Source organism: Salvelinus fontinalis, chromosome 3 (assembly GCF_029448725.1).
Source record: "Salvelinus fontinalis isolate EN_2023a chromosome 3, ASM2944872v1, whole genome shotgun sequence".
NCBI lineage: Eukaryota > Metazoa > Chordata > Actinopteri > Salmoniformes > Salmonidae > Salvelinus > Salvelinus fontinalis.
Genome location: NC_074667.1, coordinates 34100978 through 34128732, shown reverse-complemented (window position 1 = coordinate 34128732; position 27755 = coordinate 34100978). Strand labels below are relative to the sequence as shown.

Genomic DNA, 27755 nt, shown 5'->3' with positions numbered 1-27755 from the left:
CTTGTAAAAGTGCTTTTAATGGAGACTTGGCTCCCTTTGAAGATATTCTTGTACTTTATAAAGGGTTCAACACTGGGGCTTGATTTGACTAATCTAAACAGACATGGCTGTATGGACAAGACGCATCCTGTCCCCATATTTTCTATAGAAATGTATATAAAGCAGTGGTTGTCCTGCTTGGACAATGTGTAATCATTAAAGGCACCCTAGTACAGCTGATTCAAGTAACCAACTCATCAAGCTTTGATGATTTGAATCAGCTGTGTAGTGCTAAGGGAAAAACCAAAACGTGCACACAGATGGGGGGGCACCAGGACCGAGTTTGGGAAACCCTGCCCTAGTAGATATCTGCACCGTGGAGGTAAACGTTATTGTGGTAAAAGAGAGAACTAACAGTTTAGAACAGGAAGTGACTTACTTTTACGTCATGTAGTCGGGGTGGGTTCTTCGATGAGATTAAAGTAGATTCACACAGGGAAAAGTTGCAGCAGCAATGAGAGAATTGAATGAGGGCTGATTCGAAGCACGCGCGCATCATCAAAGGACACGCTCCGCTGAAAACACCCAGAACGCGCATTGCCTACATGCGTTAAACGGAATTTACAGCACTGGTGAGTATACATAGGTAGAAAACTGAAGTAGCCTAATTAAAATACGCCATATGACATTTGGAAATTAGCATCCACCATTTAGCCAACAACTTTTTGGACAGGAAGTGCAATAGCGTTCATAGAAGCGCTATGGTTTTAAAAAAGCAAAAAAGTGCATATTGAAATGATTGTCCATTTACATGATTTAGTTGTTTGACCAACAAAGTTAGCGGTGTTCGAGTTTTTAAAATAGTATATTTGAATTAGCCTACACCATGACTACGTCTCAGTGCATGTTATCACAGGAGGTGATCTGAAACATTGTGTCTGCCTTTGTGTGTGTGCGTGTGCATGCCTTCTTGTGTGATATAGAGAGGAGATTGAAAAAGAGAGGCGAGCGAGCAACCTCCGATTCCACTCTTACATTTTTACAGGGTTGTGGAACGTTGCAGGATGTTACCATGACTCCAGGGGTATACTGTTACACTTGTATAGAATAGCTGATGGGACACTGTAACAAAACTGATTGATACATTGGAAGCTTTTCCTTGGTACAAGAACAGAATGACAGCTCAGACACAGCTCACCGACCCGAGAAAACTTTACTATATGGTGAAGTCTGTGCTTTGCTCTGCAATGGAGAATACTGGACAAAATTAGAAGATTCATGGCTACAGTTGTGAGTAAATTCCATACATTATTATGTTTCAGTGCTATTTACTGTCCATAGGCCGTGATATTTTTGTTTGTTTCACAATGTATCTTTAATCGGGGAGCAGTGTCTGTTTATAAACTGTTAATTTTGGTGGTTTGTTATATTATTTAGCCCAACCAAGTTTATTATAGTAAACGAAAACTAATCATGAAAAAACTATTTGGTAACCTGAAATAAAATAATCAACACCCCGTTTGAAAAACTACAACTAAACAAACTATTTGACTCCAAAACTAACTAAAATTAAATAAACCATCACGAATTATTTTTTTTTCTAAACTTTGGGTATAAATGTAATGGGGATTACAATAGTGTTTTCAAGCTTTTGACGGGGTTTTCAAGCCTACTAAATCGGGTGGTAAATGTGGCTAAGAGATGGTTTCAAAAAGACCTAGCTTGTGCATCACTGTCACCAGCTAACAGGGGAAAGCCGCTAACTTGATTACATGTACTACTTAATTAAGTTAAACATTGGATTGGTGTAAACATGGGCGAGATACTCCTTCCACCATATTTATTTACATCAGTCTCAGCGCTATTCCTTTCAAATCCAAGTCACATTGAGAGTGACTGTAACGTGAACCTAACCTATGACCTGACCCATCACTTTACTGACCCCCCAGTTGCAGACTATACAACACAAATGGCTCCTAGCCTGGCACACACATACTTTCTTGCCCTAACATTAAAACTGAAACTAAATCAAATCAAAAGATTTTTATGTAACTTATTAAACTAAATAAAACTAGCTAATTAGGTCTGAAAACTGAAACGAAACTGCATTTCAAATAAATCGCAAGACTAATAGAAATAAAAAGGAATATAAAAACGCAGAACTATAATAACCTTGAGCTTAACTCTTATGTCCTAGTAAATTGGGACTCTATCTTATGATTATTTTACATATTCTTATTTTTAAGGGATGTTCTTTGCCTTTTCGCTAAGATGACACACACACAGAGAGAGGGCAAGGAGACTTTGCGGAGAAGGGCAAGTACTCCTATCCCTGCCTCTCATCAGCCGGGGACGAGAGGTAGAGACCCGCCAGCCGACCCCCATCACCCTCCGCTCGGCCAGTCCGCCTCATACCATCCCGGAGACAAGTCTCTCCACTGCCGCGCCAACTGGTCATCTGATGACTCTGATAATGACTCGGATGGCTCAGGAGCAGATTGTTTGTACCACGTTGTTTTGCTAGGAGACCACGGTGTTGGAAAGTCGAGTCTTGCCAATATCTTTGCCGGCATTCAGGAGAAGGATGCTCACGACCATACGGGAGGTGGGTTTTTTTACCAAGCACAATTCTTATGATTATTATGAGGCTATTTATGGTGTGTAGCCTATTAACACAACTATTTAGTAGTTTGTCATTGCCTGATAAGTAACCTAAAAAACTATCAGTATCATCCATCCTCATCTGCTAATTAAAATGATGTACACTAATGAGTTATTCAATGAGTTAATTTTATGCATCTCTTCAACAATGACTGTCAAAGTAATGGTCTCTGACATTGCCCTGGCCCTAACAACCTTGGCTAACCTGTCACAACTACATTGATTGAACTCTTGTCTCTGTCATGTGTAGTACTGAGTGACCTCAAAGCATTGATTGGCAGCTTATATTGACCCATGCATTTTGGCATCCAGCTGTGCTACTGAGTGATGTGATTTGTGCAGTTTGTCCTTTTTGAAACACCAATTTCTCTAAAAGTGTTTAATATGACAGGATAAAAGTCATAATATTTACAAAATAAATAATGAAAACTTCTAGGTCTTGCCTGATACGGTAGCCTAGACACGGTTGCTTTTTGTTTGTGAGAGGTTCATACTGTCGTGACTTGTGCGTGTCGGGTCGGCTGATGGGCGTGACTGGCTAACTATGCGTCCCAAATGGTACCCTATTCCCCTTAGTGGGGTAGCTCTGGTCAAAAGTAGTGCACTATACAGGGAATAAAGTTATATTTGTGAGGCAGCCCAGCTGAATGTTGCTGTATAGCCCCTGGTCAAAAGTTTCTGCAATATACAGGGAAATCGGTTGCTGTGTGTGTGGCAGCTCCTAGCTCTCCAGAGTGGTAAGGTCTCTCCTCATGAGACCTCCCTCTGACATCATCAGGAGAAAGTGTATAGCTGTCCTGTTTTCAGCCCGTCACTGACTGGTCATGTTGTTTTTAGTTTTGTGTCACTTTGCTTGTCACACTGACAGCAATTTAACTGTTCTTCATAGTGGACTCCTTGGTTGGTTTAGAGCTGGTGTGGTGAATGGCAAGTGTTTTATGAGGAAGAAATGGCATTACAAGGATGTTACAATACATTCTGTTGTAGGCATATTACTTGTTTACAGGTCCTGACCTTCACAATACCCAGGTCCAGAACAAATTCAAGGAAACGTACAGTATTATACAGAGCCATGATTGCATGGAACTCCCTTCCATCTCATACAGCTCAAGTGAACAGCTCATCTGGTTTCAACAAAAATAAAGCAACACCTCACGGCACAGTCTCTCCCCATGTGACTTTTTGTGTGTATGAACTGACATGTATGTGTAACTGATATACGCAAACACACGCACACACTACATGTTAATGTATTTAAACGTATGTAAATGATAGTCTTTTGTCTGTCATGTATTTTTCGTTATGTGTCGGGGCCCAGTAAGACTAGCTGTCACCATTGGCTTCGGCTAATGGGGATCCTAATAAATTCAAATCAAAAACCTAGATTGTCACTTCAACTCAGACCTCAACTTCTCAAGGCTTTGACGGGCCATTTGTCATTGTCTTGTGCAGCAGCTTTTACAATAAGGCTAGGGTTGAAAGGAAAATGTAACAAGTTCTTTCACTCTTGGCCAAAGTGTGTTTTCATCTCGCTAGGATGATCTAATCAGACTAAACTAGACATGGCTCAATGGTGTTTTCCACAGCTTATATTCCATGGCCATGATGATATGGTAGTGAAGTGTAATAACTATATTGCACATTTAAACAGTAGTAGGGATAAACACAAGTGTAGTTCTTGTATGTCAAAAAAAATAATATATATATATATAACCAAATTTGTAAAACACCTATTTTAGTTTCTAAAGTCATAACCTTAAAATGGACATGGCATAAATGATTCAGCATGAGGGAAAAATAGATTCCGCACACTGAAATCTATGCTCCCATGTGGTTTATTGACATGCAGTCTACAAAGTTTTGACCCTTAAGTCTCCATCAGGTCTCCATTCACAAAGAACAAGCCTATATTTAGAGGGAGAGAGACCCACCTTCCATCACACCTGCTGGCTGCAACCAATAGTAGATATGTTTTGAAGGAGTTGACAAATTATGCTTAATCCTTTATCTACAATAATAAAATAAGTTGTATTTATATTTTTACACTAGGTTGCAATGTCTAGACTCCCTTAGAACGTTTTCCAAGGTTGATGTACAGTAGGAAATAATATATTTTCTATTCTCTCTCCTGGTTGTTTTGTTTGTTTAGAGGACACCTATGAGAGAACCATGATTGTAGATGGGGAGGAGACCACCCTCATCGTCATGGACACCTGGGAGAACGAGAAACAGGTATGACACAACACCAACCATCAACATCTTTGTCACAAAAAAATGTGTTGCACAGTAGAGAATATGATATAGTCTCACATCAAGATTTATTTCGAAAAGGGGGCTGAAAGCTTTAAGCTTTCTAATTTCTATAACTTAATCTTACTCCAGTGTTACATGAGAACACAGGTAGAGCAAAGAAACAAATTCGCTTGTGCCAACCGAACCATAAGGCTCCATTCTAAACAACTATGACTCCTAGGGACAACCCTGCCCCTCCCTCGGTTTTGTGGGAAAATATATGTGCTCGCGCTGTGTGCCTGTAGCTAAACTCCATTGAGTCGAGCTGAAGTGGGGCGAATCCTGGCTGTGCTAGAGTCAGTGAGTGGTGGCTCCAGTGGCATTAGGCGAGTGTCTGTATGGGACACCGATGGCTGTGGGGCATAATTACTCCAGTATTGATTACAGCTGGGGAGTGAAGCGTGCAGGCCAATCCGCATGTTGACTTGTCTGTACCGGGTTAGAGGAGATATAGGGAGATAAGGATGTCTATAAAGACAGTGGTTTCAATGTGTTAAAGGGCACCAAGTGTCACTACAGGCAGAACGTCAGATGTATGTTTGACCAATAACCATCCCTGGAGACCAGAGTTCTGTATTCACAAATACATAAGTCAACTTAGCTTAGTGCTTTTTCAAATAACGACTTTAAAACTTCATGTTGACCATCACTTATCTCAATTATCTTTTGAATGCATGACTGCATTTTTGACATCAAAGGTGGCTTCAATGATTCAATTATAACAACAGAAAACACATGCTACATTACAAAGAACCCTTTTGGAACCCTTTTTTCTAAGGCAAACTTTTTTAATCCAATGAACTGTTTTTGGAAGAACGGGTTCTTCGGATGGCAAAACAGATTCTTTGGAAGGCAAGAAGGGTTTTACATGTATTTATTTTATTTATAACCTTTGTATAACTAGGCAAGTCAATTAAGAACATATTCTTATTTACAATGATGGCCTACCAAGAGCAAAAGGCCTCCTGTGGGGACGGGAGATAAAAAAAAAAAAAATCCAAGACAAAATACACATCACGACAAGGGAGACAACACTACATAGAGACCTGAGACGACAACACAACATGGCAGCAACACATGACAACACAGCATGTTAGCAAGACAACATGACAAAAACACAGTAGCAACACAACATGGTAGCAGCACGAACATGGTACAAACATTGTTAGGCACAGACAACAGCACGATGGGCAAAAAGGTAGAAAAAACGATACATCACGTGAAGCAGCCACAAGTATCAGAAAGAGTGTCCATGATTGAGTCTTTGAATGTAGAGATGTAGATAACTTAAGTTAGTGTTTTTTGTAGCTCGTTCCAGTCACAAGCTGCGGTGAACTGAAAAGAGGAGCGACCCAGGGATGTGTGTATTAGGGGGCCTTGAACAGAATGTCACTGGCAGAACGGGGGTTATGTGGAGGATAAGGGTTGCAGTAGGTATCTCAGATAGGGGAAAGTGAGGGTTTTATAAAAAAGCATCAACCAGTGGGTCTTGCGTCAGGTATATAGAGATGGCCAGTTTACAGAGTATAGCGTGCAGTGATGTGTCCTATAAGGAGCATTGGTGATGCTCCTGATGGTGGATTTGATGGCGGAATGGTAAAGAACATCTAGCCGCTCGAGAGCACCCTTACCTGCCGATTTATACATTTCATCTCCGTAATCTAGCATAGGTAGGATGGTCACCTTAATCAGGGTTAGTTTGGCAGCTGGGGTGAAAGAGGAGTGATTACGATAGAGGAAACCAAGTCTAGATTTAACCTTAGCCTGCAGCTTGGATATGTGCTGAGAAGGACAGTTTACCATCTAGCCATACTCCCAAGTACTTGTATAAGGTGACTACCTCAAGATCTAAACCCTCAGAGGGGAGGGGCATTCTTCTTACCGAACCACATAACCTTGTTCCGAACACCTCCAAAACAAAGTTAAAGGGCAGAAAAGGCTTGTTGGACACTAAGAAAGCTTTGTTTTAGAGTGTTTAACACAAAATCCGGGGATGGGCCAGCATCATCTGCATTTGAATAGATGAGAGCGCTTCCTACTGCCTGTGCTATGTTTTTTTTAAATATAAATTGAGAAAAGCGTGGGGCCTAGGATCTAGCCTTGGGGTACTCCCTTGGTGACAGGCAGTAGCTGAGACAGCAGATGTTCTGACCTTACACATTGGACTCTTTAAGAGAGGTTGTTAGCAAAACAGGCCAAAGAACCCTCAGAGACCCAATACTCCTTACTTGACCAACAAGAATGCAATGGTCTACCGTATCAAAAGCTTTGGCCAAATCAATAAAAATAGCAGCACAACATTGCATAGAACCCTCTGAATCTGAATAAGTTTTATATTGTAATTTTTCCCTTTTAAATAGTGCCTGAGCATGAATGTTTATCAACAGGAGTTTGAGTTATCTGATCGGTTTAAAAAGATAGGTGTGCTGTTTTAAACTGTATCTATATGGGAATACTCAAAACCATGCCCATTACCAAATTTCTCAGCATGCACTATTTTGCAGGTTGATTTTTTGAGTTATTTAAATATCTGTTTTTGCATGTATATTGATTAGATAATTACTCTTATGCTACACAAGCTAATCCAATATGTTAGTAGTTGGATTTATTTCACCCGTTACTGAGATAGTAATTCCAGATTAGAGGATTTAGGTTGTCTCATTTATCAATCTCTCCTACCCTGGCAGTCATTCTAAATGCAGGTTGCAGGTGATTCAAATGTTCCAATTGTTGGATATCCTCACTCTGGCTGGATTCCAATAGGAACTACACATCAATTTGCATGCCAGCATAATGTGACTTACTTGAGTTTCCTAACAGCACTGTGTTAGGTTATGACTACGCTCTCAAAGAAAGGTCTTATGATATATGTAATGTATTGTCATAAAGATTAAGGCTAATAAAGCTGGTGGAACCGTTCATGGAGGGTTCTGGAAAGAATCCAAAGATAAAACGGTTCTCGGAAGAACCCATCTAGGAAGAACCTTTAGATTATAAAAGAGTTATTGGTTGAACCATTTATAGATTGTACTTGGAAGGACCATTTACATGGTGTTATATAGATGGGCTAGCTGACAACGTCACAAAAACGGTGCGCGCGCTTCCATGGGGTAGAAGTCAGCGTGTTATTGTGATTTCTGGATTTTTCAGATTGCTAGCAAGAGTCTGGGGCATCATAAGTGGCTTTTTTCAGCTAATTTTATCTTGTTCTTGATACCATGTCTTGTTTTGAGGTGTTTTGACTGATTTCATGTCAATGCTAATATGGCTGTGATCATTGTGCAAATGTATTTGTTTTCAATGAACATTGTAGACGAAATATAGATTACATGTTGTCAACAGTCTAAGCTGTGATGGAAATGTTATGTTCGTGCTTTTTTTAATAACCAATTTCTGTGTTCATGCAAGTGACTGAACGAATCCTCACTATCAGTATCTGCAATTTGGCAGTACGTGCAGACCCTTGTTTTGAGAGCTAAAGATGTCTCAGCTTAGAGAAGAAGCCTTTTGAGGTATTGGTCTGTCACATGTATGACCCAGTATTGGTCGGTCACATGAATGAAGCAAATGTTAATGAATTAATTATGAATGATGAATAAGCTAAAATCATGCAAATATGACTTGTCTGCAGTATATAAGAGAACTAACAGGAATGCCCTGGGCGAGCTCCTGATCGACATGTGTACTTGATGCATTGAGTTGGTTGGAATTGCCCTTCTTATAGAGTATTAGGAAAAAAAGGTGCTATCAAAGTCCAGATCCTGGACGAGCACCCAAATATGACTGTTGGTGAATGTTGAACTTCTCTCTGTCTGTATCTCTCAGGAGGAGGATGAGAAATGGGTCCAGGACTACTGTATGCAGGTGGGCAACGCCTACGTCATAGTTTACTCAATCACGGACCGCACCAGCTTCGAGAGTGCCTCTGAGTTACGCATCCAGCTGCGGCGCATACGGCAGGCCGAGAACATTCCCATCATCCTCGTGGGCAACAAAAGTGACCTGGTCCGCTCCAGAGAAGTGGCTGTAGAAGGTAACGTTGATTCTAATGTAATCATTAAAGCGTCTCTCCACACCTTCTGAACAGTGACTTGATGAGAGCCATTTAACAATATGAGCAGCACTCTGCTTATAAAAGAGACAAACAGTTTGGCATACAATAGTCTGTACTGCACTTTCTTTGGCCTTCATAGTCAAATAAACAAGCAAAAGTTACAACTACAGAACATGATCATATATCAAATGTTGCAGTCCACACAATACTATAAGCTGTTCCCTTAACATTCCATGAGTTGGATTTACAGCACACATCTCATACACTAACACTGTATTTTACAATGTCACTGTAATTCATGATATTTAACCTGTTCTGCAGATGAGAATAAGCTTGTGCTAATTCTGGTGCAATGGATTAAATGTATTTATGTTACGAGTTTCACCTGATCCCTGACTAATAAAGAATCAAACGTAGACCTCTCACATGTAAACACCTCTCGTATGACCTCTTCTTCCTCTGTGCTCTGCTCTCTCCCAGAGGGCCGTGCATGCGCCGTGGTGTTTGACTGCAAGTTCATCGAGACATCCGCTTCGCTCCATCACAACGTCCACGAGCTCTTCGAGGGCATCGTCCGGCAGATCCGCCTGCGGCGAGACAGCAAAGAGACCAACGAACGCCGGCGCTCCGTCTACAAGCGCAAGGAGAGCCTCGCCAAGAAGGCCCGCCGCTTCCTGGACCGCCTGGTGGCCAAGAACAACAAGAAGATGGCGCTGAAGGTTCGCTCCAAGTCCTGCCACGACCTGGCCGTGCTGTAACGGTTGCTGTGTGGCCAAGTGGATACACGCCAACAGTGGTTGCAGACTTCAACTCTCCTCTTTGCCTTGACGCTGTGTTCTTCGGGTGGCCATCTTGTGGGTCAAATCCTTAAACCAACCAACGGCTGTATTGTACTGTCTAGAGAGACTAATTCTATGCTCCAACCCCCTAGTGGTAAAGGGGAAGGACGTTATTTCCTATTTATTTTAGCCATTCAAAGCAATTGGGATGAGAAAATGTGAGGCAATTTAGACTTTTTTTTTGTTGCTATATCACAGATCCGCTGAGAGCGAGTTTGCTAAACAGACACCTTATCAACTGTTTGCCTTACATCTAAGTCAATAGATTCCTAGACCAGTGTAGCACACTGTAGTGTGTGCCAGACACAAATGCCAGACATAGATCTGGCATTTGAAGTCCTTTACGGTCTCATTTGAGAAGGTTTTCTAAGATTATTGAGGTATGAAATAATCGTTTTATTTTCTACCAAAGAAAGTGCTTTGAATACACTGTATGATGTATTTTTGCCATGAGGAAAGCAATGCCCACTTACTTACTTTTAAGCAAACGTCACTAACGATTTGATTTCAAGGTTTTGCACTATGGGAGACAGTCATGTGTTGGGAGGAATCAATGGACATTCTTCTACAACAACCAAGAGAGCTTTGGTTTAAGACTTCTGTTCTGTCTATGAGCCCCTCAGTTGACAGCTAAATGACATGTGAATGCCGATGTTGGGAAATAGACACCATCGTGAACTTTCCAAACAAATTATCCCGTCCACACCTTCCTTTACAAGCACCTCCTACGCTGGAAGGACCAGTGGGGTGTTAACAGTACAACTGTAATGGATGCTTTTGAAGAGGCGTGGTCTGATTGACCACAGTCAAAAAACACGGTCCTGAAGAGACACAAGAAGAAAAATGTTGAGTCTTCAATGTGTGTGAATGTGTGTGTCCTAGTTGGGTTTGAGAGGTATTCTAATCACTTTTGTACAGAGTTTGTAAATACAGTACATAAATGTCAAGGATTTTTATGAGGAAATAAAGGAGTAGGAAATACATTACCACTAATTGTCTGCTCTGGATTTTAAGGTTTGTCACGTTTTTGTAAGCTTTTATAAAAAATATATATAGTTGTGCTACCTTTCTGCTTTTTTCCTCATTATCAATTGACAATTTGGCTGAAGTAAAACCAGACCAGGCTACATATTACACTCTGAACAACGTGAGCATAGAGTTTAATGGCTTTAAAAGTACAAGTGATAGTTGTGCTGATTCTGGTGGGCACCTTTTAGGCCAGAGCCTTCCATAAACCTGCTAAAGGAATCGGCGACTAGAGAACAGTTTTACAATGTCTACTTCCCAAATGGCACCCTACTCCCTAAAAAGAGCACTACTTTTGACCAAGGCCCATAGGGCTCTGGTCAAAAGTATTGCACTATATAGGGATAAGGTGCCATTTGGGACATAGGTCACCGTCTGTTTGTGTTCCATATGGAGTAGTATGGCTGCCTCGTAACGTTGACAAAGTACAGATGATCAGGAGGTTTCCATTGATTAATGACAATGCCCATGTTGTGGTTTAAACCCCTAGATGGGTAGAAGCTCATGTTTGCATGAAATTCATGTCCAGACACAAACGTGTTGGGAAAAATATGGAATTGTTCAATGCAACTTTAATTTCTTTTGATATGGAAGAAATACTGATCTCATTTGATGATCCAGTCTTATTATATTACATGTTCCTTTGTTACATTTTTTAATCAAATTTGAATTACATCTAAATATTTAATTAATGAAAGGAAAACAAGAAAAACATATGAACTGGTCAACCCTGGATTATTCTATGGATAATATCATATTTTATTTTATCCCCAAAACTGTCATTTGACACAGTTTAGATCAGGCCTTGGAATTATACGTGGATTTCCATGATTAGTTGCTGGCTTAAGAGTAACAACATAAGTGGATACTCTCCCTGCGTCTCAAATTGCACCCTATTCCCTACATAGTACACTGCTTTTCACCAGACCCCCCCCCCCCCCCATAGGGCTCTGATAAAAAGTAGTGAACTATAAGGAAGGGTGCCATTTGGGATGTAACCCCTAAGTGACACTTTCACAAACAACCAGAGCCCAATGTTAGCCAACCATGCAGACAGTATCATTGAAACTACAGTGTGCTGAGAGGTCCTCAAGTGACATTCACAATAGGAGGCTATTCACTCAGTGTTCATTAACACAGTTTATTGCACTGCCATTTAATGGCATTGATGAGGCTTCATGTAACATTCCTGAACAAAATAAAACTCAAAAACAGGATGGAATAGAAATAACAGTTTTCTCTTGTCATTCGTACAATATATATACACTGCTCAAAAAAATAAAGGGAACACTTAAACACAATGTAACTCCAAGTCAATCACACTTCTGTTAAATCAAACTGTCCACTTAGGAAGCAACACTGATTGACAATAAATGTCACATGCTGTTGTGCAAATGGAATAGACAAAAGGTGGAAATTATAGGCAATTAGCAAGACACCCTCAAAAAAGGAGTGATTCTGCAGGTGGTGACCACAGACCACTTCTCATTTCCTATGCTTCCTGGCTGATGTTTTGGTCACTTTTGAATGCTGGCGGTGCTCTCACTCTAGTGGTAGCATGAGACGGAGTCTACAACCCACACAAGTGGCTCAGGTAGTGCAGTTCATCCAGGATGGCACATCAATGCGAGCTGTGGCAAAAAGGTTTACTGTGTCTGTCAGCGTAGTGTCCAGAGCATGGAGGCGCTACCAGGAGACAGGCCAGTACATCAGGAGACGTGGAGGAGGCCGTAGGAGGGCAACAACCCAGCAGCAGGACTGCTACCTCCGCCTTTGTGCAAGGAGGTGCACTGCCAGAGCCCTGCAAAATGACCTCCAGCAGGCCACAAATGTGCATTGTGTTGTTTAAGTGTTCCCTTTATTTTTTTGAGCAGTGTATATATTTTTTGTACTTTCACCCCTTTTTCATGATATCCAATTGGCAGTTAGTCTTGTCCCATCGTGGCAACTCCCCTACGGACTCGGGAGAGGTGAAGGTCGAGAGCCCTGCGTCCTCCGAAACAAGACCCTGCCAATCCGCACTGCTTCTTGACACACTGTTCCCTTAACCCGTAAGCCAGCTGCACCAATGTGTCGGAGGAAACACCGTCCAGCTGCCAACCGAAGTCAGTTTACAAGCGCCCGAAGTCAGCTTGCAGGCGCCCGGCCCGCCACAAGGAGTCGCTAGATCGTGATGGGACAAGGAAGTCCTGGCCGGCCAAACCCTCCCCTAACCCGGATGACGCTGGGCCAATTGTGCGCCGCCTCATGGGTCTCCCAGTCATGACCGGCTGTGACACAGCCTGGGATCGAACCCGATGCTGTAGTGACGCCTCAAGCACTGTGATCCAGTGACTTAGACCGCTGCGCCACTAAGGAGGCCCGATGTGCAATATCTTTAAGTTCCAAGAATTCAACCAATATGGAACACTGGAATCCATAAAACAGCATTGCTCCTGGCTGAACCTCTGAAAATGTTTTATGCATCTGGGTTTGATAGAATTTGAGATCAACATGCTAAAAGAGAGTTCCGATTCTACATAGTTACAGCAAAGGCCTCATGTTATGGCAGCATTGATTGTTGTGCTATACCACCAGGATTGGTTCAATATATAAACTGATTTATAAAGGTTTGATGAGGTGAATTACTGTGGCTCACCACTGCATATAAAGTCAAATCAGCATTACTGTAAAGTTGAAAATGATGCGATATGGTGACCACCCACCGTAAGCAGCAGTGAAAAGTATAATTTTGAAAGTACAAATTTGAGTGTTCAAATCCCCCAAAAGCATTGATACAAGTTATTTGATCACTCATAGAAATGCTTATAGGCCTACATGTCAGGGTAGTGGGTTCAATTTCCAGGAGCCCCCATATGTACAATGTATGCATGCATGACTAAGTTGCTTTGGATAAAAGTGTCTGCTAAATGGAATTATTATGTCAAATCAAATGTATTTGTCACACGCATCGAATAACACAGATGTAGACGTTTACCATGAAATAGTTACGAGACCTTTCCCAATAATGCAAAGCTAAAAAGTAAGAAAAATGTGCACACAAATAACAAAATAGTAACACAATAACGAGGCTATTTACAAGGAGTGCTGGTACCGAGTTAATGTTCAGGAGTACGAGGCAGTTGAGGTAATATGCACATGTAAGTAGGGGTAAAAGTGACTAGGCAATCAGGATAGACAGAGTAGCAGCAGCGTGTGCTGTATGAAAGAGTGTCTGTGTGTGTGGCATCAATATGCATGTGCGTATGTGTGTATGTGTTGGAGTATCAGTGTAGTATGTGAGAGTGTGTGGGTAGAGTCTAGTGAGTGTACAAGAGCCAGTGCAAAAAAAGGGTGTCATTGCAAATAGTAGGAGTAGCATTATGTAAAAAAAAAAAAAAAAAATGAAACAAATAAGATCAGCGCAAAAACACAAAATAGCACAATTGGTCAGGAGCACGTAAAACGCCTGCTATTCCCTCCAGCGCCATAAAGTCATGTCCTGTTACCCAAAGGGTCATTGAATCATTTTGACTAGCTTCTTCTACTCAGTTTTCTATTCAGAAGAATGCCTCACTTGTTTTTTCACGAAATATCTCAGTTTTTAGGCATATTTATTCCGTTCCTGACATTATTTTGAGCCGTCCTCCCCTCAGCAGCCTCCTGTGCTTTACACTTCTGACAAACCTCACCTTTCACATAAGGTGCCAAAACCAACACATTTCACAGGAATAGTCAAAAGAAACATAAGCAAACAGTAGAACTAAGAATGTGTGTGAATAGTCTATGTGTGCATGCAAGGCTGTGTAAGTGTGTGTGTAAATGTTATTGGAGCCTGGGTCGCATGTGTTGAGACAGCCACTGTCTGTGTGTGTGTGTCGAGCTCCATGAGCAGCAGCAGGAGGCCAGGCAGGGGGCCAGGGCTACATTGGGGCCAGGCCTGGCCTGACAGGGTTGGGTCAGCTCTTTCCACTCTCCCCCCTAGCACAGCACAGCAAATCCAGAGAGGGAGGAGGAGGAGAGATGTAGGGGGGTGCTAGTTGGCTCTGAGCTCACTGCATTGATTTGGTCTGGGTAATGGAAAGAATGCACAACCCCTAACGAACACACACATGCACCATACACACGCATACGCACACACAGACCCACTGACATACGTATATATGCAAACAAACAGGATGTCACAGGTCACACGCAGACATGTAGAAACACACACACATCAAACACTCTTAAGCCCTTTCATTAATTTTGCATTATATCGTTAGCTGGAGTTATGAAGCCAAGATTATAAATTGAATGAAATAATGGTGTCATTAGACATTATCCATCTTCTGTGACTGATGTAATGGTTGTGGACAATTAGGTGAATTATTGTACTCACACTAAGTCATCTATGAAAAACTAAATCCACCATATGTTTTTACTGTACTGTCTAACTGTTGTGCAATCACCATGTAGAGTTTATAGATGCCACCATTAGCTATTCTTAGTAGAATAGCTAATGGATGAGTAACAGTGAAAAAGATCAGTCATTTGATAATCAACTCGAGAGTTTTGGGGAGAGTTTACTGCCTGCGGAGCACCGACAACAAAACAACAGAAAGCAGAGAGCAGAATGGAAAAAGTGAATAAGAGCAAGAGGAGAAGGGAGGTGGCGGGGAATACAAGAAGATGAATGCTCCTGCGCCAGTCGCAAGGCTGGTTCTTGTTACGTGTCAAGAATCTGGCGTCCTCCAGATGTGTGTCATGTTTATATTGGGCAAATCCCCCAGAGAGATTTAATTCGCCGGCCCTGCTCTCTGGTGAACAGCTAGCAGAGATGGAGAGAGAGAAGGGGAGAAGGAGAGCGAACGTGAGCGAGAAAGAGAGAGCAAGAGGGACAGAGAGAGAGAAAGAGAGATAATTACGGAAAGTTGGCAGCCAGCAGAGGAGCAAGCTGTGGCAGGACACAACGGAAAGAATAAGATTAAACACAGAAAAATGCAGGGTAATAAAGTTTAAGACAAAAAAGATGAGTAATGATCATGCTCCTCAGCCTCTAAAAGGTGAACTTCCTCTCCTAATGTTTTGGCTAGTTTGTCCAGGAGTGCAGACTGGTTGTAACAAGGATAACTTGTAAGGGAGGGGTGATCTCCAGGTCATAATAAAGGTGTACTTTGGGGCTCTTGTTTCAGGGCAAGTATCTTTTTCATTCATTTTGTTTATATCTTTTGTTTTTAAAATATAAGACATGCAAATATTATAATCCATACATATATTCAGGGTAATTTCTCACTGACTTCGATAGTCTACTGGGAGAGTTTTAAGGCCAACTGTTCCTTGTCCTCTTTCTGTCCCTCTCCCACACTTCCTGTGTGGACCAGCGCCATGGAAATCATGCTAATTAACTATCCTTGAACTGTAAATCTCAAAATAACATTCACGATAGCAATCCAAAACCATGGATATCGAGCCAACAAAAAGCCCTATAAAACATGAAGGATTTCTTGTTACTTGCAAGAATGCTAAGTATGTCAACTTCTTGTTGCTCCCCATCTGAAAATCAAATATTGTAATCAAACTCGAGGGAATATTACTCTCAAACGACACTGTGTTTGAAAGTAATATTTCCTGCCCCCGACTTTGACATAACATCAAATGTAATAAAATGGGGATTATGTAGTTTCAAAAGTGAAAAAATTTGACTATTTTAAGGGAGAACGTGCAACTGGTATCAATACAAATGAATTGCTTGTCATACTGTACTCAAAAACATTGTTTCCTAGATGAATTGTAAGGAAAGAGTGCCAATTTGCCATGTAAGGCTCCGACTTAACCCACACAGCCATTTCCACTCATCCTCCCAAACATCACTTGGAAAAATGTATTTATCAAGGAAGATCATGTAATAGTATTGGGACACTGTGTCTGCTAGTTTATGAAGTTACAATACGGTTGGTAACTGATCTAGACTTCAGATCCAGGTATATAAATATATCTATTGCTGACTGCAGATGGATTTTCCAAGAGTCCAGGCCTAGGTCGAAATGGTATGGAGACGAGGTGGTGTAACAATGACTGATTAAAGATTTAGTCTTTGGCTCCCTCTGGTGGATGTACTAAATGCCAGCATACAGTCTGTACTGTTCCTAGGGACTTGTACTGTTATTTATCCAGTCAATGTACTATAAATAGCCTATCTATTTAGGAAGTACATTTTCTTATATAACTTTGCCCTGTGCTTCTCCAATCTTGCACTTCCTATAGCCTATCGTGCACTGCTGCTGAATTTATCAGAGATGAGGGATATACATCAATATATAATAAGCAACAAAATAATCACAAAAAAATCTATTACAAATTACATGACCTGATTTGTTTCCTCGAGTTCTCAGTTGTCTTGAACACACTGATGTTGGAAGTCTGAAATTTCAGAGTTCCCAGTTGTATTGAACGCATTTCTACCACTGTATATCATCACTACAAGCGCTACTTGATTCGCTAGGTTCTCTACAAGCCCACATTCTTGATACGCCAAGCACAAAGATGGACTGATCGAACAGCCAATGGAAAGGTAAAAGCGAAAAGCCCACCAATGCTGGCCTTAGCAAGGAGAATGAGAGAGCAAGGTTGTAAACCAAAGTTACATATGGTCTAATTCAATATGTACATTCCAAAATGCTGAAAAATACTGACATTTAATCGATTACAAATGACACGACCCTCCCCTGAACAAAAAATAATAATAATAATACGAAACCCTGCCCCTGGCTGAAATTGAAAAAGTATGACCATCCCCCATTTTCCTCCAGGTAACAATTGCGTAAATTTCGACCACTCCCTAAAAATAAAGACTCAAGTGAGTCACCCAGTAAAATACTACTTGAGTAAAATATTCAAAGTATCTGGTTTAAAATGTACTTAAGTATCAAAAGTATAAATTACATCCTATACATCAAATTCCTTACATTAAGCAAACAAGACCGACCAATTTTTTTTTTTAATCTACGGACAGCCAGTGGCAAACTCCAACATTCAGACATAATTTACAAACATATTAATTGCGTTTAGTCAGTCCGCCAGATCAGAGGCAGTAGTGACGACCATGCGTTCTCTTGATAAGCGCGAATTGGACCGTTTTGCTGTCCTGCCCGAGCATTCGAAATGTAACAAGTACTTTTGGGTGTCATGGAAAATGGGAGGAAAAAGTGCATATTATCTTTATGAATATAGTAAGAGTCAAAGTTGTCAAAAATATATATACACTTGAGTGAAGGACAGATCCCCCCCCCCCCCCCCCCCCCAACAACAACAACAAAAATTACTTACTTATTTTTACTTAGTTACTTTACACCACTACCTGCCAAGCAAGGAGGGAGATTTAGTTTAGTACCACACGAATGCCTTGCTGCGCCCACTGTCTAGCCTAGTGTTGCACATTATTTGTAAGTGGGTTAGACATTTTTGAACACATTGTGCCTTATTGTAAACCCCACAGTATCCATCCAACCCCCATTTATCCCCAACAAAAAGCCTGCTATTAGCAACTGTAATAAACTCAACATGGGCATTTTTTCAGGCAAGTAAACAGGAGTTCATTTTAGTTTGTTGTTCTTCTTTACAATTACTGCTAAATCGATCCTCTAGTGTAGTCTTCTTCTCCACTCCCTCATGTTGGCACTGATCATTAGCTGACATTCTGATGCTGTGTCTGGCTGATCCACTTGTCTAGAAGTTTGTTCTTCTTTTTTTTTGGCTCGCATGTCCTTTCAAATAAGTGTAGCCGAGCCTGTGAAAGTAAAACAAATCGAGGGCACGGCCTTCACGTTGGAAAGGTAGTTTGATACACTTGAATGACTTGCTTTAGTTATTTAGCAAGAGTAATGGCAGAGATTTTGCTAACGCTCTCTATCTCAACCACTGAGGTGTGATCACAAGTTTATCGAAAACTACAGAGGACATTCAAGGATATTCAACAACAGTGTCATAGAAAAATACATACACTAGGGGGTGCACAGTCCCATAGCATGACAAGGGCTTGAAGTTATGCAATGTGCAGTTCATTGCTCTTTAGAAAAACTCAAATAAGATACATTAAGGAATTAAAGATGGCTCCGGCTGAGAGTTTTTCCATATATGATAATCCAAATGTAGCTACAAATGTTATTCATAGAAAAAGCTAAACTTTTGAAAATAAAACAAACAGTTATAGTTATTCAGAGGGTTTCTGTTTATTTAAAACAACCGTAAAAGTAATAAAATGCATTTCATACAAATTGGAGACATTTTTGTTGTTGTCACCATTAACATGGACTACAAATTATTTTTAAATAACCTTTTCAACAATGCTCCAAGGGCTTGTTCAGTTGAGATGGTTTCAAACAGAAATGCACTATATGGCCTACACAATTCCCTATTCATTGTCAGTGTCAGCTCTTGCACAAAAGTATTTTCCATTGGACCTAAAAAACCCAACTCTGACTTCCAGGTCTTCAAAGCATTGGTCACCACCTTACTTCTGTTTGGACTTCACAGCTGCTTTCAGTTTGGTGTAGAGATATCCACAATTCTTAGAATTGAAGAAGGAAAGTGGATAAATGAGCACATGGTCAGTGTTTCTTGAGCAACAATTTCAGACCCTGGCACTAATGCATAATTAATATTGCATAATCTCACAATAAAATAATATGCTTAATATCCCTGTTGGGAAAATTCACTTTTTTGGATCCAGTGACAGGGTTTGTTGGCAAATGGGCAGTCTATGTATACCAAGGTGAACTGTGAATGTCTACCAACCTCGATGGCATAGTAGACTATCGCCAGGTAAGCAGCTATACAGCCCCCAAGGAAGAGGTCAAAGGCTGCTGGCTTAATCCTAGTGATAAAACATGTAGGGAACAAAATCCAGTTAACAATTACCAAACATAATGAAAACATGGAAACAAACCTCACAAACACAGACTATGAAATGCATTGTTTACTTAATTTGTGTACACTATTTCGTATAAAAAAAATATGAAAAATATAAGGTTAGTCTTTGGATTTGCAAGTGTGGGTGTTTGGATATTGTTTTCCTCATTGGACTAGCACCTAAAATGTAACTGTTTTGCACATTTAGTCCTCATACCTATACATCATCATTGGTTGCTCCATTTGGTCAAAAAAGGTAAGTTCAGGATCCCTGAAAGAGAAACAAAATATTACCAATTCACTCTTATTAACAATCATAATTTCAAGGAATGAAAGGTAGGAAGACATGTTCATTATGGCTGTGTGCATGCGCACGTGCGTGCGTCTGTCTTGTACCTCTTGTCTTGGCGGAAGGTGTGTCTGTGGACCTGGTGCAGATAGTACCTCAGCTCATGTTCCAGAGTGTTCACCAGTATGGCGTGTTTGGGATCCTTCTCCAGCTGTGTTGCCCGTGGGATTGACGTCAGGAAGGACATCAGGCTAGACATGCGACTGTCCTGAAACTCCTATACCAGAGATTGAGATGGACACTTGAGGATGCATACTGTATAAGTTTAGGTTAGAGGTACAGTGCCTTTTGAAAGTATTCATACCCCTTGACTCATTTCACAGGTTGTTGTGTTACAGCCTGAATTCAAAATGGATGAAATGTATATATTTTTTCTCACCCATCTACACACAATACCCCATAATAACAAAGGGGAAAAATGTATTGACATTTCAATAAATATTTAATTTACATAAGTATTCACACCCTTTTGCTATGACACTCCAAATTGAGTGCAGGTTCAACCAATTTCCTGTTTCCATCGATCATCCTTGAGATGTCACTACAACCTCATTGGAGTCCACCTGTGGCCAATTCAATTGTTTGGACATGACTTAGAAAAAACACACCTGTCTATATAAGGTCCCACAACTGACAATGCATGTCAGAGCAGAAACTGTACCATGAAGTCCAAATAACTGGCTGTAGATCTCAGAGATAGAATTGTGATGAAGCATATACTGTGTGTATATATATATATGAGGAAGGGTATAAAACTATTTCTAGCATGTTGAAAGCTTCCAAGAGCACAGTGGTTTCCATCATTGGGAAATTAAAAAAAGTATAGAACTACCCAGACTCTGCCTAGAGCTGGCCGTCCGACCAAACTGAGCAAGAAGGACCTTAGTAAAAGGCACGTAAAAAACTGAGATCATAAGGCAAAAGATTCTGTGGTCTGATGAAACAAATGTTACTCTTTGACCTGAATGCAAAGCGCTATGTCTGGAGATAAACAGGCACAGCTCATCACCAGGTCTAACATCATCCCTACTGTGGTGGCAGGATCATGCTATGGGGATGCTTTTCAGCAGCAGGGACTGGGAGACCGGTAAGAAGAGGGAACAATGAATGGAGCCAAATACAGACAAATCCTTGATGAGAACCGTGCAAACGACCTTAGACTGGGGTAAATATTTACGTTCCAACAGGACAATGATCCCAAGCATACCTCCAAAGCAATGCTGGAATCCCATTAACAATCTGTGTAAAGGAAGACTTGAAGATTGCTGTTCACTACTGCGCCCCATCTAATTTAACAGAGTTTAAGAAAATCTGAGAGAAAAATGCCTGAATCCAGATGTGTAAAGCTGATACAGACATACCCAAGATGACTCAAAGCTGTAATCACTGCCAAAGGTACTTCTACAAAGTATTGACTCAGGGGTGTGAATTTTTATGTAAATAAGATATTTCCGTATTTCATTTTCAATAAATTTGGCAACAATTCAAAAATTACTATGGGGTATTGTGGGTAAATAGGTGAGAAAAAATATATTTCATCCATTTTGAATTCAGGCTGTAACATAACAAAGTGTGGAAAAGTCAAGGGGTATGGATACTTTATGAAGGCACTCCAAGACGGAATTGTTTCACACAAAAAGTGGCAATCAAGTGTTTCCTTAAGAATGTTAGATTTGTATTTGTATTTATGGAACTCCATCAGCTGCTGCCGAGGCAGCAGCTACTCTTCCTGGGGTCCGGGAGAATTAAGGCAGTTATACAATTTTAAAAACATTACGATACATTCATTACATAATTCACAACACTCTAAGTGTGTGCCCTCAGGCCCATACTCCACTTCCACATATCTACAAACTAAATCCATGTTTACATGTGTGTATAGTGCGTATGTTATTGTGTGTGTATGCATGTGTATGTGCCTATGTTTGTGTTACTTCACAGATCCCACTGTCCATAAGGTGTATTTTTACCTGCTTTCTAAATCTGATTCTACTGCTTGCATCAGTTACCTGATGTGAAATAGAGTTCCATGTAGTCATGGCTCTATGTAGTACTGTGCGCCTCCCATAGTTTGTTCTGAACTTGGGGACTGTGAAGAGACCTCTGGTGGCACGTCTTGTGGGGTATGCATGGATATCCGAGCTGTGTGCTAGTAGCTTCAGCTTGTCAACACCTCTTATGAAAACAAGTAATGATGATGTCAATCTCTCTTCCACTTTGAGCCATGAGAGATTGACATGCACATCATTAATGTTAGCTCTCCGTGTACTTTTAAGGGCCAGCCATGCAATTTTCCCAAGTCCCTCTTTGTGGCACCTGACCACACTACTGAACAATAGTCTAGGTGCGACAAAACCAGGACCTGTAGGACCTGCCTTGTTGATAGTCTTGTTAAGAATGCAGAGCAGCGCTTTATTATGGACATCTTAGCTACTGTTGTATCAATATGTTTTGACCATGACAGTTTACAATCCAGGGAAACGCCAAGCAGTTTAGTCACCTCAACTTGCAACATTTCCACATTATTCATTACGAGATGTAGTTGAGGTTTAGGGTTAAGTGAATGATTTGTTCCAAATGCAATGCTTTAAGTTTTGGAATATTTAGGATTAACTTATTCCTTGCAAAACATTCCGAAACTAACTGCAGCTCTTTGTTAAGTGTTGCAGTCATTTAAGTCACTGTAGTAGCTGATGTGTAAAGTGTTGAGTCATCCGCATACATAGACACACTGGCCTTACACAAAGCCAGTGGCATGTCGTTAGTAAAGAATGGAAACAGCAAGGGGCCTAAACAGCTACCCTGGGGAATTCCTGCTTCTACCTGGATTATGTTTGAGAGGCTTCCATTAAAGAACACCCTCTGTGTTCTGTTAAACAAGTAACTCTTTATCCACATTATAGCAGGGGGTGTAAAGCCATAACACATCACTTTGTCCAGAAGCAGACTATGATCGATAATGTCAAAAGCTGCACTGAAGTCTAACAAGACAGCCCCCACAATAATTTTATTATCAGTTTCTCTCAGCCAATCACCAGTCATCAGATTAACGATTCCCCTTGCATTATGTTTGCACTGTGCATAGGACAGTCAACTTCTGATAAATCTGCTTGGAACTGATGCAACAGTGTACACTAAACTAGAGGACAGAATTGTTCCCTTCATGACTGTAGTTGCCTTTCTAGATTCTGGTAAAAAATGTAATCTTACCATTTCACCCTTGAAGACCTGTATGTCTTTTGGCGAACCCTATTGGAAAACAAATTGAGATGAGTTCATTTGTTTCCTCATTGATTAAAATAAAGTATTCTGGTGTGTGTGTGTGTGTGTGTGTGTGTGTGTGTGTGTGTGTGTGTGTGTGTGTGTGTGTGTATGTGCGTTAGTACATGTTTTATACCTTGTCAGAGAGATTATACATAAACCGAGCTAGCGATTCTGCAATAACGATGGCATTGCGCTTCATCTTCCTCAAGTCCACGTGCAAACTGTTGGGAGGGTAACAGCCTCAATATGGACCTTTTCCAGACTCTGTAATAATAGCAATATGTCTAAGAGTCAGATGCTAGACTGGGAAAATCTTGTGGAATTTGCATTTAATATAATGTTGTCATTCCACCCTAAAATAAAACAGAGTAGTGCCACTCACACAGTGTCCAGGATGGAGCCTCTCAGTTCAGCTTTGGGGTCCTCCAGGTGAGACAGCGTGAAGCCTGGTATCCTGCGCATGGCATAGCGCTCGTGCTCCCAGGAAACAGTGGACTCCCCCAGGTTGATCTTCTTGTGGACCATCCCAAACCTCACCAAAGGGAACCGGGAAGAAACTACCTACATGGAAGGTGGTGGGATGCATGTACGTTTAGTTCATACAAGTGACAATGGGCCATCAAGCGCCTCCACACTTCCTACAGTATCTGCTGGTGGGAGGAGTTACCTGCTCCAGATATTGTACGAAGGCATGCTGAGGGGTGCCAGGTTTGGGGGGGCGGGACACGTGCAGGAACATGTTGTCCCCATTGGCCAGCGTGTCCAGACACAGAACAAACGCCACATTGTCATGGAGAAGGCTGGTCTCTGGAGGGAAACAGACCACAAAGATAGAATCAACTTGAGACATAAGGCACGGCTACAATCAACCAGACTGCAGGGCTGTTGTAGCAGTGCCCTCCCAGCCATGGTTCACCCACTAAGCAGCAGATGAAAACACAAGTATGTGGCATAGTAGGTATGAAAACATGTGTTAGGGGGCCTACCTCCCTACTGTAGAAGCTGGGTGTACATGCAGTGGGTAAAGTTTTTAGGGTGTAGATGCTTTATGTTTCTGACTTGAGATGGTTGGTCTTGGTCTAGTCTTCGATAGTTCTGGTCTCGACTCCATAACTGAAAGACGATCAATCGAAACAACAACTCACCGGCATGATCCATATTCTCCTCAATAAACCTTTTGGTACCCAGGAAGTTATACTTCCCACCGCCAGTCAGGGAGAAAAGAAGATGGTATCTAGAACACAAAGAACACAAGTGTCATTTCAAATGCCCAAACATTCCCTTAAAACCTGATTGAATAAGGTACTAAGGCCTATCACTCAAAGTGTATGATATTTGAAATGTAATAGAAATTTAATATACAGTGCATTTGGAAGGTATTCAGACCCTTTGACTTTTGCACTTTGTTACGTTACAGCCTTATTCTAAATGAGATTTTTTTAAATTATAAAAAACTTCATAAATCTACCCACAATACCCCATAACGAAAAAGCAAAAACAGGTTTTTATAAATTTTTGTAAAAGTATAAAAAATGCAAACATTTACATAAGTATTCAGACCCTTCACTCGGTACTTTGTTGAAGGACCTTTGGCAGTGATTACAGCCTCGATTCTTCTTGGGTATAATGCTACAAGCTTGGCACACCTGTATTTGGGGGAGTTTCTCTCATTCTTCTCTGCAGATCCTCTCAAGCTCTGTCAGGTTGGCTGGGTAGCGTTGCTGCACAGCTATTTCTACGTCTCTCCAGAGATGTTCGATCAGGTTCAAGTCCGGGCTCTGGCTGGGCCACTGAAGGACATTCAGAGACTTGTTTTCCAAAAGACACACCTGTATTGTCTTGGATGTGTGCTTACGGTCGTTGTCCTGTTGAAAGGTGAACCTTCATCCCAGTTTGAGGTCCTGAGCAGGTTTTCATCAAGGATCCCTCTGTACTTTTCTCCGTTCATCTTTCCCTCAATCCTGATTAGTCTCCCAGTCCCTGCCGCTGAAAAACTTCGCCACAACATGATGCTGCCACCACCATGCTTTACCGTAAGGGATTTCCTCCAGACATGACGCTTGACATTCAGGCCAAAGAGTTAAATCTTGGTTTCATAAGGCCAGAGAATCTTGTTTCTCATGGTCTGAGAGTAATTTAGGTGCCTTTTGGCAAACTCCAAGCCGTCTGTCATGTGCCTTTTAGTGAGGAGTGGCTTCCGTCTGGCCACTCTACCATAAATTGGTGGAGTGCAGCAAAGATGGTTGTCTTTTGGGAAGGTTCTCCCATCTCCACAGAGGAACTCTGGAGCCATGTCAGAGTGACCATCAGGTTCTTGGTCACCTCCCTGACCAAGGCCCTTCTCCCCTGATTGCTCAATTTGGCTGGGCAGCCAGCTCTAGGAAGAGTCTTGTTGGTTCCAAACTTCTTCCATTTCAGAATTATGGAGGCCACTGTGTTCTTGGGGAACTTCCACACTGCAGAAATGTTTTGGTACCCTTCCCCAGGTCTGTGGGGATTTTCCGAATGCACTGTATATGTGATTAATTATTTTCATTTGATCAATGAATAGTGATAATATTTAATATACATGTATATAGTAATCATTTATGCCACTTAGCGACTTAAAGTCATGCGTGCATACGTTTTACGTCTGTAAATAACTAAAAGATAGTGTGTTTAACTCACGGAGGCTGGCTGTGGGGGTTGCTATAAAGTTTCTGGAAAAGACGGACCAGCTCAAGCAAGATGGTGACTCCGCTACCGTTGGAGTCTGCTCCATATGACAGCCACTGTTTTACACACACACCAATATTTTTGATTGAAACTCAGTATTTGCGAATACATTTATATTTCACTAGTATACGCAGCGTGCAGTTGACTTACTGGAGTAAGGCCGTAGGAGTCGTAGTGGGCCGTGATAACGATGGTGGACGCATCCTCTCCAGCACCAGGAAGTACACCCTGAAGGCACAGTGACCAATCACAATCTGTATACAAGTCTGACTTGGCTATTTTGGGACCAGTAGGCCTAATACAGTATTTCACATCCAATTATAATTCATTCCATGGTTCATATGCCATAAGAATTAACTGATGTCTTTGGTCATAGACAGGGTTGAAGAGAGACTCACCTCCAGAGTAATGATTGTACTGTCAGTGATGGGCTTGATGGGGTTGGTGTTGCTCACTAGAATCTGAAATACGGTGGCTGTGACCATGCTACGGAACACTGACAGAGTAAAATAAAGAAGTTCAAGTTGTGTTATGAAAGATGCTGAACCTATTACATTTATTATTATTAAAATCGAATTTCACATTGCGCTGTATCCCCCTCCTTTCTCTTCCCTCAGTCTACCTCCTTTCTTTCATCCCCTTCACTCATGCCCCTCTCCAACCTTTCTACTCTCCAGACCCTCTTCCTCCCATCCCGCCTTCTCCACTTACCTCGGACTAGTATAGAGGAGGTGCGAGAGGCTGCAGCGTGCTTGACCTCTTCGTACATATAAAGGAGCTGCTCGTCCTCCGGGGTCACATACACAGGCATGATGGTATCCTTTAACAACGCTTCGCTCTCACTCACCATGAAGGTCTGTATGGAAGCAAAGAGTTAACATTATATTGGATTAATGTGCCACATATCCAGAACTTGAAGGTGCCAGGTAGAGAAAACAGGCATTGTCATAAACCTGTAGATTGTTGTATACTCCCAAGTGATTGATATTACAATAGAATGTGCCGCCAACCCTGATAAAAGGTCTAAGATACCTGTATGATATCCTGGGGGACAGCGGACATGTTTTTGGGTAGCAGGAGGAGTACAGCGGCAGCGCTCTGCCTCAGAGCCTCCAGGTATCGCTCCACGGTGAAGTCCGGCAGCTTCATGATGACACAGCGTCGTGTTAACACTGGTTCGTCTGCTGAGCGGGCCTCCGCCTGCACTATGGCACCGCGACAACCTCCACAGGTCAACACAGAGGTCAAATGAAAAAACACAGTTCCAAACTTCACTTTGTCTTTCCTGTCTCAATCACAGAAAATAAAATTACTAAATAATGAAAACAGTACACAAATACCTTCTTGAGGAGTACAGCACATAAAAAAAGCTGCTCCACAGAGCTGCACTATACATTTTGAAATTATAAAATAACAGGTGTAAACTTTTCTCTGGTGCAGATACTTAGTATGTCTGGCCAAGGGACCCTACCATGTTTTTCCTGCTGAACGGCGTACTGCTGCATCCTATAGGCAGTGAACTCGTAGGAGGATACAGCAGGCAGCACGGAGGCATGCAGTAGCTGAACACACAGCATGAGCAGTGCAGCCGCTCGGGGCAAAATTCTCAGCAGCATGGCTCCACGATGAGATCCGCTTACTGCCTGACACAGAAATCTATGGAGGAAGGTTGGCTGTTAAAACAAGCATGATACATGTGCTTATTGAA

At 41.4% G+C, this 27755-nt stretch overlaps 2 protein-coding genes across 5 annotated transcripts; one reads left to right on the top strand and one right to left on the bottom strand.

Moving 5' to 3' along the window:
- Positions 1-255: 255 nt before the first annotated feature.
- Positions 256-10818, top strand: LOC129845185 (GTP-binding protein REM 1-like). Of its 4 annotated transcripts, none has more exons than XM_055913123.1 (6): positions 256-611; positions 1154-1269; positions 2251-2584; positions 4790-4872; positions 8758-8965; positions 9467-10818. In XM_055913123.1, exons 2-6 carry the CDS (start codon positions 1258-1260, stop codon positions 9742-9744), a joined length of 915 nt encoding a protein of 304 aa, XP_055769098.1. In that variant the 5' UTR covers positions 256-611; positions 1154-1257; the 3' UTR covers positions 9745-10818. The 4 variants fall into 4 exon arrangements, with proteins under 4 accessions (XP_055769098.1, XP_055769097.1, XP_055769101.1 ...); XM_055913122.1 differs by having other exon boundaries at positions 1025-1269; XM_055913126.1 differs by lacking the exon at positions 1154-1269 and having other exon boundaries at positions 2226-2584.
- Positions 10819-19021: 8203 nt separating this feature from the next.
- On the bottom strand, positions 19022-27685 carry zgc:109965 (Nicalin-1-like). Its single transcript, XM_055913121.1, has 15 exons — positions 27519-27685; positions 27080-27270; positions 26759-26903; positions 26446-26543; positions 26198-26275; positions 26000-26103; positions 24478-24566; positions 24000-24139; positions 23715-23893; positions 23466-23553; positions 23279-23317; positions 20116-20285; positions 19937-19990; positions 19606-19684; positions 19022-19378 (listed from the first exon to the last, which is right to left on the bottom strand). The coding sequence occupies exons 1-15, from the start codon at positions 27661-27663 to the stop codon at positions 19322-19324; spliced, it is 1656 nt and encodes a 551-aa protein (XP_055769096.1). The 5' UTR covers positions 27664-27685; the 3' UTR covers positions 19022-19321.
- Positions 27686-27755: the final 70 nt, after the last annotated feature.

Coding starts and splice junctions, on each gene's coding strand:
- LOC129845185 (XM_055913123.1), top strand. Junction 4,873..8,757: donor CCTGGGAGAACGAGAAACAG/GTATGACACAAC, acceptor TGTATCTCTCAG/GAGGAGGATGAGAAATGGGT. Junction 8,966..9,466: donor CAGAGAAGTGGCTGTAGAAG/GTAACGTTGATT, acceptor GCTCTCTCCCAG/AGGGCCGTGCATGCGCCGTG.
- zgc:109965 (XM_055913121.1), bottom strand. CDS start 27,663: ATGCTGCTGAGAATTTTGCCCCGAGCGGCTGCACTGCTCATGCTGTGT. Junction 26,104..26,197: donor ACTCCTACGGCCTTACTCCA/GTAAGTCAACTG, acceptor TGTGTAAAACAG/TGGCTGTCATATGGAGCAGA. Junction 24,140..24,477: donor GGAGAATATGGATCATGCCG/GTGAGTTGTTGT, acceptor GTTTCCCTCCAG/AGACCAGCCTTCTCCATGAC.